The sequence below is a fragment of the Glycine max genome, chromosome 9 (genome assembly GCF_000004515.6).
Source record: "Glycine max cultivar Williams 82 chromosome 9, Glycine_max_v4.0, whole genome shotgun sequence".
In the NCBI taxonomy this organism is placed as follows: domain Eukaryota; kingdom Viridiplantae; phylum Streptophyta; class Magnoliopsida; order Fabales; family Fabaceae; genus Glycine; species Glycine max.
In genome coordinates this window covers 7,576,955-7,592,821 of record NC_038245.2, presented here as the reverse complement: position 1 = coordinate 7,592,821, position 15,867 = coordinate 7,576,955, and the positions used below count along the sequence as shown (strand labels likewise).

At 32.3% G+C, this 15,867-nt stretch overlaps 3 protein-coding genes across 3 annotated transcripts; all 3 read left to right on the top strand.

The window, feature by feature from the left end:
* The first annotated feature begins 153 nt into the window (after nt 1-153).
* LOC106794470 (uncharacterized) lies at nt 154-1,215 on the top strand. Its single transcript, XM_014761759.3, has 3 exons — nt 154-314; nt 393-921; nt 1,060-1,215. Exons 1-2 carry the CDS (start codon nt 165-167, stop codon nt 906-908), a joined length of 666 nt encoding a protein of 221 aa, XP_014617245.1. The 5' UTR covers nt 154-164; the 3' UTR covers nt 909-921; nt 1,060-1,215.
* Nucleotides 1,216-7,280: 6,065 nt separating this feature from the next.
* On the top strand, nt 7,281-8,161 carry LOC100781107 (uncharacterized). Its single transcript, XM_003534913.3, has one exon. It carries the CDS (start codon nt 7,748-7,750, stop codon nt 8,159-8,161), a length of 414 nt encoding a protein of 137 aa, XP_003534961.1. The 5' UTR covers nt 7,281-7,747.
* Nucleotides 8,162-14,666: 6,505 nt separating this feature from the next.
* LOC100780565 (pectinesterase inhibitor 3) lies at nt 14,667-15,311 on the top strand. The gene has a single exon (XM_003534912.4). It carries the CDS (start codon nt 14,667-14,669, stop codon nt 15,309-15,311), a length of 645 nt encoding a protein of 214 aa, XP_003534960.1.
* Nucleotides 15,312-15,867: the final 556 nt, after the last annotated feature.

Here is a 15,867-nt window from a genome sequence, read left to right as displayed (position 1 = left end):
CGGCAGTTCAATCTTTACTTCGCATGGAACTTGGAAATGGAACGTGTGCTAGCTGATGTGCTTAGAGATCAAAGAAATTTGGGCAATAAAGGTGATGGAAATTGGAAAGCAGTAGCATACAGTACTGCAGCTCAAATTTTGTCAAGCGTTTTGGAGTTCACCTCATGGCAGATAATGTTAAGAATCGTTTTAAGCTTTGGAGAACATGGTATGGAATTGTGAGTGACATTCTTAGTCAAAGTGGATTTGACTGGGATAGCACAAAGTACATGATTACCGTTGAAAATGAAATTGCATGGAATGAATATGTTAAGGTAGCCAATTATCTTTTAATTTTATTCAATAGTAGTTATTATTTGTGTTGTTATTAACATGTTTCTATTTTTTTCAAGTCACATGAAGAGGCCAAACGATTTCGATTCAAAGTCATTCCTAATTGGGATGATATTGTTGACCTATGTGCAAAGGATAGAGCTACTGGACTCGGAGCAGAAAATGCATTAGATGCAGATGATATCATGAGCAAAGAAACAAATGAAGAGGAAGCAATTCATAGTGTGAGTTTTGACTTAGAGGGATCAAGTTCTGCCACGAGAAAAAACATTCGCCCAAGTAAGAGTGGAGAGAAAGAAGGGATGATTTCCTCAATGAAAGAAGTAGCCGAGTCATTGAAAGAATTTGTTGAAGTGACTAAGAAGAAGATGGAGAACAAAAAAAAGATGGAGATAAAAGAAGCTCAAGAAGTGGTACATGAAGTGGTGAGTGAGCTAGATAATATACCTAATTTTAATGGTGCACTTAGACATAGAGCAATTGATTGGTTGACAGAAAATCCCATTAAGTTTGCGATTATAAAAGCTCTTCCATTGGATGAGAAAGAGGATTACATCTTATCTTTTATGCCTTGATGTCAAATTACAGGTACGTTTGATATCATGACAAGTATGTTGATGTTGTATAATTATGTTTTACATTTATATCTTTCATTTTATATAACAAATTATGTTTTAACAAATATGATTTATTTAGTGACACTTAACATTATGTCTTCTTTTGCAGAAAATATGTGAAGGAATTCCTGTGTTGAAGCAAATGCAATTAGAAAATTCAAAATTATTTTGGAAGTTGGACTTATTTTGTGACTAGATTTTATTTCCGTCTAAGTTTTTTTGGTGTAATTGCATTACTGACCAATGACTTTGGCAAAAAAATAAGTTTCATCTATAGACCTCTAAATAACATTCTAAGGTGAAATGATACTAAATATTGTTTATGTTGTGAGTGGTGTAGTGTGTCGTAAATGAAATAATAATTTAAATAGTTAAATTATATATTTTTAATTGAAATAGATTAAAATAGTATATATTTATTGGAATATCACACTCGACAAATAATACATAGAATTTATTAATGAAAAAAATAATTATTTTATTAAAAATTGTTTTATTAAAATATAAAATTTTAAAAGAGAATGCATTTGATTATTTTATCAAAATAAGAAATTTTAAAAATAAAGAAATTCAATTTCCTTATCCAAACACAAAATTTTGAAAATGAAGAAATTTAATTTCATCATCCAAACACAAAATTTTAAAAATGAAGAAATCTAATTTCTTATCCAAACACAAAATTTTAGAAATGAAGGAATTTAAATTAAAGAATTTGAAATTCTCAAAATTCAAAATTCTCTAGAATTTTAAATTTCCTCATCCAAACACACTCTAAGAGTAACTAAAAGACTTAATCCTCATTTTTATCATTCATATTTGTATTTCACATCTCTCAACCACTGCCTCCTACAGCGTTACGTTACAATTGCTCAGACGAGTCCTTTTACAGACTTGCAACGTACACAATGGCAAGGTTTTTGGAATAACATGAGAAGATGAAACTGAGTATAAAGGGAGGATGATACACTCACTCTTTTTTCCCTCACGGGCACCACCCTCACCTTCTTTCCCACTCTCTACACTCTAACTGAATTCTCTCACCCAAGATCAATGACCACATTATTTGCCTTTAAGCTATACCATGAGTTATCCCTAGCACCAATTGCTCAACCACTCTTTCACTTTCATCTCTTCCTCTCATGTTCTTTTCTCTCATACCCAGCACATACACCCCCTCACATATATATCACCCTCCTCACACAGCATAAAAAAAAAAAAGCATCACCTATTGGCAGCTAGCTATGCAAATATGAAACACCACAAGTGATAGAAAGTTTTCCACCCACTTACCCGTTCCAACACTTGGATCATACAGTAACTATATGGATTTGGTTAGAGGAATAGATTATCATCTAATTATGTTCTCTCTACCTAGCTAGACATCAAATTTATGAACAAAAATAAATCTATGGAAGAACTCTCTGCAAAAACTGTTGCTGTGAACATTATTTGTCGGCTTATTATCTTCCATTATTCTAAATGAGTTCTGGAAAAGCCATGCGTATAGAGGTAATTTTGTGATCTTTTATGCTTTTTTTTTAATATTTATGTGTCAACATATTTGATAAGTGTGCTTTTTGAATTTTGAATATAAAAAAATAGCATGGTTTCTAACACAAATGATTGTTATTGTTGTAGCAAGAGAATAAGTACCTATTGTTCTTTAATAACAGTCCATAAATTTAATTTGAATTCGGTTCATGAGAGAGGTTAGGTTTTCTAGAGTTGTTGTACAGAAAGAGAGAAATCGGAAGAGTTCCTTGCCGTGACAACTGACAAGGCAAATATGAAGAGAGGACCATGGTTAAATTCCACCACTGCTTCTGATCCTCCAGTGCAAACTCAGTGAGTCTATCTTTTATGAGATTGATTTCTATAGCAGCCAGTTAGTTTTTCCTTATTTATTTTATCTGGTTTCCCAACTACAAAGTATGATGGTTTTGTGGGATACATTTGGTTATGGTACTAGTCATGTAAATGAAATTGAGATTATGTCATGTAAGTTGTTTTGTGGCTCCTTAATTATCATAACCATCATCATGCCATCATTCTTTTTCTTTTGGCTCATAAACATTGTTGGGATGAGTTGTTTGTCATTGACATATTGTCCCCTTTCTTGTCATCAAGCCTTCTAACAAATGCCTCTGCATCATTTTTGTAGTGTGTCTATATGTAGATAGATACTTATGGTCAGGCTATTTCGAATTTATTTGCTGATTTTAATCTTGTGCGAACTATTCAGCAAATTGGGTGGTGGCAATTGGGACAGATACACTCAATTGTGCTCTTCGAGCAGCTTATAATAACCCAGAGCGTGCTATAGATTACTCGTATTTTGTATGTCTTAATTGCTTATACTTTTTGACTGCTTAAATTTACTATTGTACATGTTAGGATTTATTCTTTTGCGTTTTTTTGGCAAGGAATCCCTGAAGCAGCAGAAGTTGTTGTGCCAGCCATTTCCTCACTGGTCAGGTAGTTAGACAACTGAAACAACTGGGATTTCTTCTGGAACAGTTTCTGTAGGATCTAATTCATCTCCCTTATATGTTTCCACAGGTTAATGAGAGTGCTTTTCCTTTTTTTCTCAATTTAAAAGGCTAAAAATGATAGAAATGGAATTTGACCTCAGAACATCCATGAACTAGTGCCCAAACTCATGAATCTGTTAGGCTTGTATCGGGAATTTAATTATATTTTTTTTAATATAAATATAGGAGAGTTCTTTTGATGTTTTCATAATAGAGTTCTGTGTGGGAAGAGAGGGGAGTAGCGACAACATAGTATTTTTCCATTATAAAAGGCCTGGTACATGAATCAAATAATGCTATGGGCTCTGTTAGAACTAAGTTTTCAATAAATCCATTTAGAGTAAACTCTTTTCAAATGGTTTTTCAGTAAGTTTTCTTTGATCTTCATCTGGCCTTTTGATTCCACTACTGCATTTTTATTATTAATTAAAAAAATCAACACCTTTTTTCAACACATTCTTACTATTAATTATTAATTAAACAAATTCAACGCATTTTTATGTTATTTTTTATATTTTCTTTACTATTATTTTTTATATTAGCTGCATCAAATGTATCATTGATGCGTTAATGCCTCCTGTTGCAGCTATATTGTAACAAAACATAGTATCATTGGGCTGTGTATCTAATTCTAGCATGATCCAGAGTAATTGATATGAAATTGTAAGCAGGCCATTCCTCATCAAGCATGTCACCTAAATTTATTGGGGTTTATAATAATACTTATGGTTGATTATTTCACCCCTTGACTGGGTGACATTTCTCAACTTCTCTTTTCAATGGATAGAAGGAATCCTATCCTTATTTTTTCATATGGGATCCCTTTTATCCACTCGAAAGAGGGGTTGAAAAATGTCGTCAGGCCAAGGTACAAAATAAACACTCATAAGTATTATAACCTCGATGAATTTAGGTAATATGCTTGAAGAGGAGTGGTCGATCTGCTTACGATTTCATATCAACAACTCTGGATCCCACTAGAATTAGCTACACACTACAACCCAATGAAACTATGTTTTGTTATAATATAGCTACACCAGGAGGCATTAGCATCAATGGTACATTTGATGCAACTAATGAAGCCTATCTCTATGTATGAATAAGAAGTCAGCTTTGTCGACAAGATTTCTACTAGCTACAACCACTTTGTTACCCCTTTCACTAATGCAGAGCCTAAAACACTTTTAGAGTTGGTTCAAGGGGTAAGAATTGAAAACCTCTTCTTTGATAACAACGCCAATGCCCACATTTTTGGATTGGATGACTGACTATTTCTCTAATGTTAGACTTTCATTATGCTTCCATTCTGTAACATTCAAGTAAGAAGGGTTGGATGGTGATTAAAATAGATCTAGAAAAAGCCTATGATAGATTGAACTATACGTTGGATAGAGAAACACTACAGGATATTGGCCTTCCTAATTCTTTCTTGGATCTAGTTTGGACTTGCATTATTACTCCTAGTATGTGTATGCTCTAGAATAGAGATGTTCTTAAGGAGTTTTGTCCTTCTCGTGTCATAAAACAAGGAGATCCTTTTCCTCATTATCTCTCTATCTTATGCATGGAAAGATTATCCCATATTATTAATTTGTTGGTGGATCATAAATTATGGATGCCCTTTCGTATTTCAAGACGAAGGCCTTACTTGTCTCATTTAGCCTTTGCTAATGACCTTATTCTAATTAGTAAGGTTTCTTTGAACCGGGTGGATAATATTCAAAATTTTCTCAAAATTTTTGGCAACAACTCAAGACAAGCGGTTAGACAAGAAAAAACCAATATCTTTTTCTCTAACAATATTCCCTTTAATGTAAATTAAAATCCAAATTAGTGATGCCTTTGACTTTCAAAGAACTGATAATCTAGGAAAGTATCTCGAGGTTTCTCTCTTGCACCACAAGGTAAATCGAGTTACGTATTAAGCAGTTTTGGATAATATGAACCAACGACTAAGTAGCTAGAAGGATAAACAACTTTCTTTTGTTGGGAGGTTAACTCTTACTAAATCAGTTTTGGCAACTTTAGCTTCATATACCATGCAAACAATCTTCTTACCTCGCCTTCTTTGTAAGGACCTAAATAAGAAGTCTAGAGGGTTCATATGGGGCGACATTGATGACCAAAGGAATATTCATATGGTGGCTTGGGAGAACATCTTCAAACCCAAATGTGAAGAAGGATTAGGCATTCATTCATCTCGCCATGCAAATAAAACATTTATGGTGAAAAGTTGTTGACAAATTTGTACTTTTCTTAATAAGTTGCAGGTCCACATGGTCAAATTAAAGTATATATAAATGAGGTTGAGATGTGCTCCCTCTTATATCTAACTGTCCTAATAGCCCCAACTTGACGTGGCATGTTAGGGATGGCAATAAAACCAACTTCTGGATGGATTTGTGGCTTCCTAAAGTGGATTAATGATAACCTGGTTGTCCAAAGTTTGCATGGAACCATCAAAATATCACTTTTGTAGTGTCTCTTTATGCCATTTGGTTCATAAGAAGTAATTTTGTGTTTCATCATCTTTTGTAGTTTTCAGTTTGGCCCAACTCAATGTAACCTTTGTGGCAAAATTGGACATCAAGTGTTCAAATGCATCCATAAGAAGACAGAAAAAGTTAGAAAGGCTGAGTACTTTTTTTTAGGACCCAAAAATATTTGGGTATCAAAATCTCAAACTATTCCTATTACATTTATCATTGGTAGGAAAAGGGTATGGTTTAAGCTCGTACCTAAAAAGTGGGTGCTCAAGGCACAAGACGAGGAAAAGGTCTATGTTCCTAGACCTAAAATCACTTGAAGGAGGATTTGTCACCTTTGAAGGGATGGGTAAAGAAGGCACTGTTGGTAAAGGAAAAATTGGTAAGACTCGACTACCCACCATAGATAACATCTTATGTGTTGAAGGAATCAAATATAATTTGTGAAGCGTAAGTCATTTTTTGCGAAAGTGGTTGCTCAAGGCACTGTTAGGAAAGGCAAAATTGGTAAGCTCTCTCTAAAAGTGACAATTTCTTACTTTTATTGTGGTTCATGCTCTAGAGATGGTAAAAGGAAGCTGATAGGGGCTGTTGAATGATGTGGTTGCTAAATGTGTAGACTCTTAAGGTAGAAAGCCAGAGCACCAAGGGCTAACACTATAGTAAGATATTGAACTTTAGTTGTAAATAATGGCATTTTGGTTGTGTCTATTTATATGAATAAAACTCTGTTCTTGCTTTTAAATAGCATTTTCCTATGAAAATATGAATTGGTCCTCTAAGTAATAAGAAATTAAATGTAAGACTATTGCAATTTCTTATTTCTCTTTGATTTTCTTATATTCATTAATTATTAACTAACTTTGTTTTTCTTAGTCTTAAATTACTCATGTTTATGTCCTCAACAAATTTTTCTTCCAGATTAGTTCTACAAGAAGTTCTAGACCAGAAGAGTGCATTTCCATGCTATATTTTGGAATGTTACCTTAATTCATCATGCTATGCAATATGCACACTGATTGTGATCGTAGTTTTTGCTTCTCAATTAGATAGTGTTAAGACCAAATTCTATCAAACTTTGTGATTTAAATTTTGTAAAATTTGGTGATAAATATAAGTGGCAAAACATTGAGGGATGTAATATGGCTTGAGCTATTTAGGGGCATTGGGATTAGATTTTAAATTAAAATTGTAATTTTTTTTTTAAAAAAAACTTTCCACAACAATTGTAGAAGATCATTTGTGAAAGTTGTTTTTCCTAACGGTTTTCTTCAAAATCATATTTGAAAACGTATATTTTACATCGATTTTGGAGAAAATCATTATAAAAAACAACTTTCAAAGACGGTTTTCAAGAATGTTGTTTAGAGACTTTTTCTAATACCTTTCACTACTACAAAAGTCATTTATTATGACGAACCAACAAGGACGATCGACAGACTTCCGTCTTAGAATCTTAAGATTGTAAGTTCAAAGACGGTTATTTAAAAACCCGTCTTTGTATACATTGACCCTTCATTTTTTCTCTCTCTTATCTTATCTTCTCGGGTACTATGTACGTCTTTGTATACACATCGACCCTTTATTTTTTCTCTCTCTTATCTTATCTTCTCAAGTACTACGTCTTTGTATTCACTGACCCTTCATTTTCCTCTCTCTCATTGTTGCCTTCTGTATCTCCCTTTGTCTTTGTCGCTTTCTCTCTCTAGCAAGAACGACATGGGTGGATGTGGACGCCCTCGACGGCATCGATGAGGAGGATGCTTCACCCCACGTGCACATGAATTCTGTGTTCTCCATCAACACCACCGCGCACGTGGCGCTCTTCAGAGCGCTCCATCGAGCTCCTCAATGCGCCTTGCTCTGCCACAACCTAAAATGCCTCGTTACTTTCTATAACAGCAGCAGCAACTACTGCCGCATTCCGTGCTCTTTTGGCTTCGTGCCGTCGCCGTCCTCGCTTCGATCCGTCCGCGGACTGCTCCTGCGAACGCTGCGTTGCATTTCGAGCTTCACGGCTTCCTTTGCTTCTCCTGCTGGTGGTGGAAATGGCAGCGCTGGAACCGGCGACAGTGGCAGAGGTGACGATTCTGGCAGTGAGTCTGGAGATGCTAATCTCAAACTGGTAGGAGACGCGACTCAGGAGCTTTCCGGACTTTCGCCTAATGTTATCAATCTTGATGTTTTGGTGTGAACTCTTTTTCACTCTGAGTAGATTTTTTTTGTTATTATTTTTATTTTTAGTAAAATAATAATTTAGTTTTGTTTATGTGTGTGATTGGGAATGGTATGTGGGGGATGTGCTACACTGACCTTGGAATTGCTTTGGGAACTTTATGTGCCTTGGAATTAAAAGCAGAAGACCTTGGAATTGCTTTGGGAACTTTATGTGCCTTGGAATTAAAAGCAGAAGGCAACAATGCCAGTATAAATTTATCAACTTTATCCTTTACCCTTGGAATTAAGTTGGATCACGTGATGCACATAATGATTTATACCTTAATAGATGGATGGTTTCACTTAGTGAACTTTGCTTCATATACCACTAATAAGAAAATTTTGTTTGTAGCAGATCAATTTAATTATGATTATGACTTAATTGCCCTTTGGTTTTCTGTCATAGACATAGGTTTAGTTTGGATAAACTTCTCCTTAAATACTTATAGGAGAAGAAACAAAGGTAAATTGAATCAAACTTCTCCTATAAGTTGAAACCGATATATACACTTTAAGTTAAAACAAGAGCTTCCAAAAAGGGTAAAGTGTATAAGTTGATTTTAACCTATCACTGATGTGCTGATGTTTTATTCCTTTTACTGCCTTATTTTCTTTTTCCATAAGTGCTTGTTAAGAAGTTTATCCAAACTTGGCCATAGTCATTTTTCTTTGTCTGAATTGATCTTGTGTTTACTCTATCAAGTTTAAATCATTTTATTCATTAATTAACTTACATTTGCTTAGGAACTTGCAGGGATCATTAAACTGTCAACATACTCAAGCTTTAGCTTGTTTGAATGTCGTAAAGTTGTTACCAGCTCCAAATCACCTGATTCTGGGAATAGACTGATTTAGTTCAACAAGGTCAGGTAAGGTATGTTCACATTTCTGTTTTAGTTGTATATACAATAAGTTTTTTAAGGAAAAAATATTTTAGTAATAAAACATATTTTTAGAAAAAAAATAGTTTGAACCAAATAATTTTTTTAAAATATTCTCGAGAATTTAAAAAGAAATTTCCAACTAATTTTAATAGTTAAATACATATTTTTTAAAGATACTCAAAAATATCATTTTCATCTAATATTTCTGGAAATATTATTTTCAGGAATCCTATATAAAGTTCTGTGAAACAAAAACTACCTAAAATTTGGATCAATGACCTTTTAATAGTGGCATGTGTACGTGATGAGTAGTATATTAACATCAACATCTATTAAACAACTTATAACTTAACAAAGGTGAGGATCAATTATGAAAATAAAAGGATGAATTATGAAAATAAAAGGAAAAATCAATAGAGATCAAAATCGAAATTTACTAATTTTATTGGGACAAACATATTTTACTTTTTACATTTGTCATGTTTAATTGCTGATATAACACTATTATTGGAAACTTGGAGAGGACTAGTTTTGCATACATTGACTTAATAAGGGACAATATTTACTAGTATAAATATTATAAATATTATGATTTGACATGAAAAGATAGATAAAAAAAATAAAAATTATTTATTAGATATTTAAAAAATATAATTGTTCATGTATGATCACTCTTTTCATTATACCAAGCTAGCAATTATGAAACAGAAAAGTTTCTCAATTATTTTATTGGTCCATACTACGTTGCAACCCAGCTATTCTTTCTATGATATGAGCTAGGTTACTTGTCTAATTATTACTGGCACGAACCTCTACAATTGCTGAATACGAGCCTTTCGTCCATAGGAACCCCACATTCAATTACCAGAAAGATGGTAGCTACTTTTCAGGGATGCATGGCTACCTAATGGTACAGTTTCACGTGGACATTGGGGCTACTCTCCTTATATTAATACAGCCAAACTTCAATAGTTGCTTATTCTTCTTGGCATGTTTAATTTTCGATTCCAATCACTTTCAGAGTTCCCGTTTTTCAAGTTTGTCAATTGGATTACGAAAAACTTCACAATCCGTAATCAAGCCAAGGGCACAAATTAAAAATGTTGGAGCCAATGGTGACTATGCTATGACCGATCGGGTCTTCCTACCCTAGTATATATGAACATTTATGATTATGGACAATGATGTTGGGTTCCTATGTCTTTCAGATATTCACATTCTTGCTTTTATTGATTGAGCCTAATTAAAAGGGCTATTGAATGGACCCCTATTGTGTATACTAGATATAACGTGATCATTATCTAATCCAAGGCTAGGTTTGTTTTCTGTCTAGTTTAATTAGTATGAGATTTTTATTTTTATGTATATATTATGCACTATAAAATTGTTGTGTTAGGAAAACTTTTTTTATAACATTTTATGTAACAAACATTAAATTGCAAATATATTGTAGGTCTATATATTACTAGTAATGCATACTAATAGTATGATTAAAATTAATGATAAATATTAGGATAAAATATTTTTTACTCATTGTAAATATAATTAAATTTATTTTTTCTTTAAAAAATGTATACTTGTTATAATTTAAAGTCAAATAAAGTGTCATGTAACTATTAGATAAATAGATATTCAAACTTTTGCAATATCATAAGAAATAAAATATGACATGAATAATAGTATAGTAAAGATAAAATTAAATTTTCTATTAATAATAATAAATCTTCTAATTTATTAATATTTGTAGTTTATTTATTTCTAAATTAATATTAAAAGCATGTAAAAATAAGAAGAGAGAGAAAACCTTTAGACTATCAGTGATTGCAAGTAAAAGTTACACTTAAAAGAAAATAAAATATAGATAATAAATTAATTGAAAGAATGAAAAAAATGTAAAAAAAATCATTTTTTATCAACAAAAGATAAAATATATTAAACTTAATTATACTATGGCGTTGAAGTATCATAATAATACAATTTTAGTCTCCAAAGTTTTAATTGTGTAAATTGAATTTCTGATATATTACAAATATCTAATTTTAGTCTCATAAGTTTCAATTGTATAAATTAAGTCCCTCAAATATAAGTAATTATGTGATTTTAATTTCTTCATTAGATAAAATTTGTTGATGTGATATTGATTAATAATATCTCACCTAATGAGATACTTATGTGATGTCATCATGATATGGTGATTAATTTAATATACTTGTGTGATTGATGATTTGACATTATAATTTTAGTTTCCTAAATTTCATAATTATATGATTTTAATCTCTCAAATTTTATAATTATACTATTTTAACATATTAACATGATGTCGTCATACAAATATCATATTAAATAACATATTATATATCAATTAATGTCACGTAAGTAAATTTTGATGGATTAAAGAACTAAAATCATATTTTTTAATGATAAAAAACATTAATATTAATAGAAAACAAAGAGGAGAGAAAAGAAGTGACCACCAGATAGCTTAAAAGCATTAGAGTCACAGTCATGCTTAATTAATGCAAAGTCACGGTTGGTGCCATGAACCCTATACATAAAATAACAATTCTAATTAGGAACCCTACTGGCACAATGAAACTCAATTGGAGGACTAAAATTGTAGTTTATTAAACTTTTATTTATATTCTATATCTAACAATGTTCTTCATGCAAAAAAATTATTAAGACTTCAATAAACGAGGCCCATATATATGCCTCAAATAAAGCACTTAAAGAAATATATATACATATGTGCATCTCTACATATGTTTATTTGGCAAGGAATATACATATTAGACTTAATATAAAAGGAACTTTTACCGAAACTTGATATAATTGTTAGTAATAGTACCGGTCTTAAATATGTAAGCTATAATCTAAATGTTTCATTAAACAAAAATCTAAATGTCAGTAAATATTTTAGCGATCATTTATACTGTCACTAGAACTTATAATAATTGTTGCATGCAATAAAAAAAAAACTTTTGCTGTAATTTTTTTAAAGATTAATATTATATGTTAATTTGTTAGTTTTTGTTGATAAAAAAAATTCAAATTCGATGATGACCTCTCCCTTTCCTTCTCCCTTCACTTTTGGTGTAGTTGTATACTTTATATATTAATTTTTTTTTAACTTTACAAATATCTTTAAAATGTACACGAGAAATTTATTAATAAGTGGAATAAAATTCCTTTTTTTTAACATAACATTTGCTGCATAAACACCGCCGATTTGACCTAATGTGGGGCACTTGCTTTTCACGCAATGCCATGAACTATTGTGGATTGCAGATATTGCAGATGCCTTGTTCCCAAGAGCTATATATACGTAGGTAGTTACATCGAGGATAACATATATATACTCTCTCTCTTTGCCGGCACTTAATGTTTAGGTTCAATAAAGAGGACTGAGAAAGGAGAAAGGAAAATGAAATGAAGTTATATACTACTATACATGCGAGTGCTGCAAGAAAAACCGTGTATCATTTAAGGGTACAACACAAATAATTCCTCCATAGTCTTCAATTATGAACACGCGTGCGTTACTCATTATTTTTCAAGCCTTATAATAATTAATGAAGATGAAACGGAATGATCCTTCATTGCCTACTAGAGTGCTTAGTAATGCAAAAGAAACTTACACATGCAACAAGTAACACATGTTTCACGACTCGGACCTTCACTTCTATGATCTTTAATAATATTTTTTTATATAATATTAAATAAAAATATTATTAAAACTTTTTCGACATTTAAAAAATATCATAAAATTATTAATATGTTTTATAGCATTTATCAAATGTTATATATAGTGTAAAAAAAATTGTGATATTTTTAAGCTTTAGTAACATAAACTTGATAAAATGTCAAACATTCAAACATTTGACAAAATTATTTGATATGTAGTAGTACTTATATATTTACTCTCTTCAACCTGCGCACAATTATTAAACATTCAAACTCGCCTTAATTAAAAACCTTGTCCCAATCCCTTGCCAATGCATAATAGTTGTCAAAGTAAATATCTTAATTCTTTAGTGCACTACTAAGCACTCATGCATTATTACACTTAATATTCTCAAAGCACACACATCGTATAAATAATTGTGTAAACATCGACCATCACGAGTAAGTTTCTTTTGCTGAGTCTTTTTATGCGGATTTGATAAAATCTGAAGTCCAACCTAAGCGTATATTAACCCCTAACTAACTACTATAACCATGACAGTCAACTTTAATTTGCTTGACTAATGCCGAATATAAGTACATAGTGCTCATTATACACTGTCCGGGACAACGTCTTTATTTATCAATTTATTATTTATTAACTTTTACAATATTCACTGTGACCTTGAGATAAGGTTGTGATACTTCACTTTCCACATACATTAATATTAAAAATATATATAACATGAGAATTGCACTTTTTATAATAAATTGTAAAATCAAGTTAATCACCAAGTTAAATAATTCTTTAGCTTATACTAATTAGCATAATTACAATTGAAATCTTACCAAAACATTACTGTATATATCACCAGCTGACTTGTTCTTTTTCTTGCAAATCAAACCCTCTTCACTGGTTAAGAAGCCAAATAATTATCATTTCATATAGGCTTGATTATAAATTTTATCATAACACTTTTATTATTTTACAAATTTTATTTTCACATATTTTACTACTCAACTTTCATATTTTCGTGAATTATATTAGTCAAGTTTTTATTTCACAAAATTTAGCGTCCAACTTTCCACACTTTCTACATTTCACAATTTTTGCAATCCAATATTTTTATTTTTGTTATACCATCACTTTGGTAACAAAATGATATAAAAAGTTTTTATTTTTTATTTTTTATAGTGATTGTAATTATAATTAATATAGAAATGTGATTTTTTATATCTGCTGTGGTTATAATCGATGTAAAAAGTTTTTTTTTTTTCTATCTCAAATATAATTACAATTGATATTAAAATATCAAAATCATCTATATTTGATAAAAAAAATTTGAAATCACCTAATTTGATATAAAATTTTACAAAACCATCTAATTTGATATTAAAAAAGTCATGTGGTGATCAAATAAGTAAAAATTGAAAACTTAGATGATAAAATTGATAAAAATAAAACTTAAATGATAAAAATTATCAAATAATAAAATTTACAATTAATCCTTCATATTATTTTCCCATGAAAGTATTCTTCCAGCTTTAAATAGAGTAGACTCGTGCCATTTCAATCCCAACATGAATATTTGAAGAAAAGCAAAATGTCGAAAAGGAGCATTCAGTGTAGCAAAACCTCTCATCATTAGCGTGGGATATGAATCATATATGATAGGCATTTCCCTAATTCCAAGATTTAAATAATACACCACTCTGAAGACCCATACACAATAGTGACAATACCCCTATAAAAACCCTATAATATTCCACCGCAAATACTGCTACAAAAGCATGATACAAAGTCCCTTCATTTATTGATTTCACAAAATCAAATCTCGCAGTACCAACAATACTGCCACCCCTAAAGCACTGACAACTCTTCTTCTTCACACTTCTCTTTCAGATCTACACAACACACACCAAAAAATAAATAAAATGCAACTCCAACTCACACTCTCCAGTCTCTTCCTCTCCCTTTTGTTAACAATAACATTAACATCTCCAACCTTGGCAGCACAAAGCAAGCCGCAGGATCTGGTCCGGTCCTCGTGCGTGCACGCGCGGTACCCGCGTCTGTGCCTGCACACCCTCTCCAACTATCCGGGCTCCGCCAACACGCCATTAGACGTGGCCCGGACAGCGCTGAAGGTGAGCCTAGCGCACACACGCCGGGCCTCCAAGTTCCTGCACGCGCTTTCTCATGACGATTCAATCATCATGAGAAAGCGTGAGCGCTCCGCGCTGCGAGACTGCACGGAGCAGATCTCGGACTCTATTGATCAGCTTCGGCGGAGTCTCGACGAGCTGCAGCATCTCCGCTCGGAGACATTCCGGTGGCAGATGAGCAACGCCCTGACGTGGGTCAGCGCCGCCCTCACCGATGGCGACACCTGCCTCGAAGGCTTCGGAGGGAATGCCAGGCCCGACGTCAAACGGAGAGTCACGGATGTTGCGAGGGTCACTAGCAATGCTTTGTATATGATTAATCGGCTGGGTCAAAGTAGGACCGGAAAGCCCAAGTACAAGCCCAGGCCCAGGACTCAGCCTGGCTCTGCCTCAAGTACTGAAAAATTGAATTAGATGGTCGCTGCGGGCTTGGAAGGATGAGCGTGGGAACTGGGAAGTGAAGCTACTTGGTCAAGAATAGTACGTGAAACTGTGATGTCTTGTTAATTAATTAGGTAACAACCACCGTCTGTTGTTAGTACCTAGTACACCGTGACCACTTTTGCATTTGTGTTTCTTGCTACAAATAAAATGATGTATATTATTACTATGTGTTATAATTATAATTATAATAATGCTAAATCCTTATTCAGTGTAGTAGTAGCTTTTTATTGGGAGGTATGTTTGTTTATTATTGATTAAAAATTATCAAAAATTAAAATTATAACAAGTTTTATTAAATATGAAAAGAAATTTATAAAAATATGAAAGGAAAAACATGTATAAAATTAAGGATTAAACCAAAATTGAAAAGTTTCTAAAATGTAAGAACTAGTAAAATTATAGTACGAAGGACAATGCATGTACCTAGCAATAGCATGGGGCTTTATTTATAATTGCTTAGATATGTGCGAGTCACAACCTTAACATCCAAGCACAATTATAAGGTAATTCAAACTTATCAGTCCGT

What these genes read in the sequence shown, in the direction of transcription:
- LOC106794470 (XM_014761759.3), top strand. Translation starts at nt 165, where the DNA reads ATGGCAGATAATGTTAAGAATCGTTTTAAGCTTTGGAGAACATGGTAT. An exon ending in CATGGAATGAATATGTTAAG is followed by an intron (nt 315 to 392) that starts GTAGCCAATTAT and finishes ATTTTTTTCAAG; the next exon opens with TCACATGAAGAGGCCAAACG.
- LOC100781107 (XM_003534913.3), top strand. Translation starts at nt 7,748, where the DNA reads ATGAATTCTGTGTTCTCCATCAACACCACCGCGCACGTGGCGCTCTTC.
- LOC100780565 (XM_003534912.4), top strand. Translation starts at nt 14,667, where the DNA reads ATGCAACTCCAACTCACACTCTCCAGTCTCTTCCTCTCCCTTTTGTTA.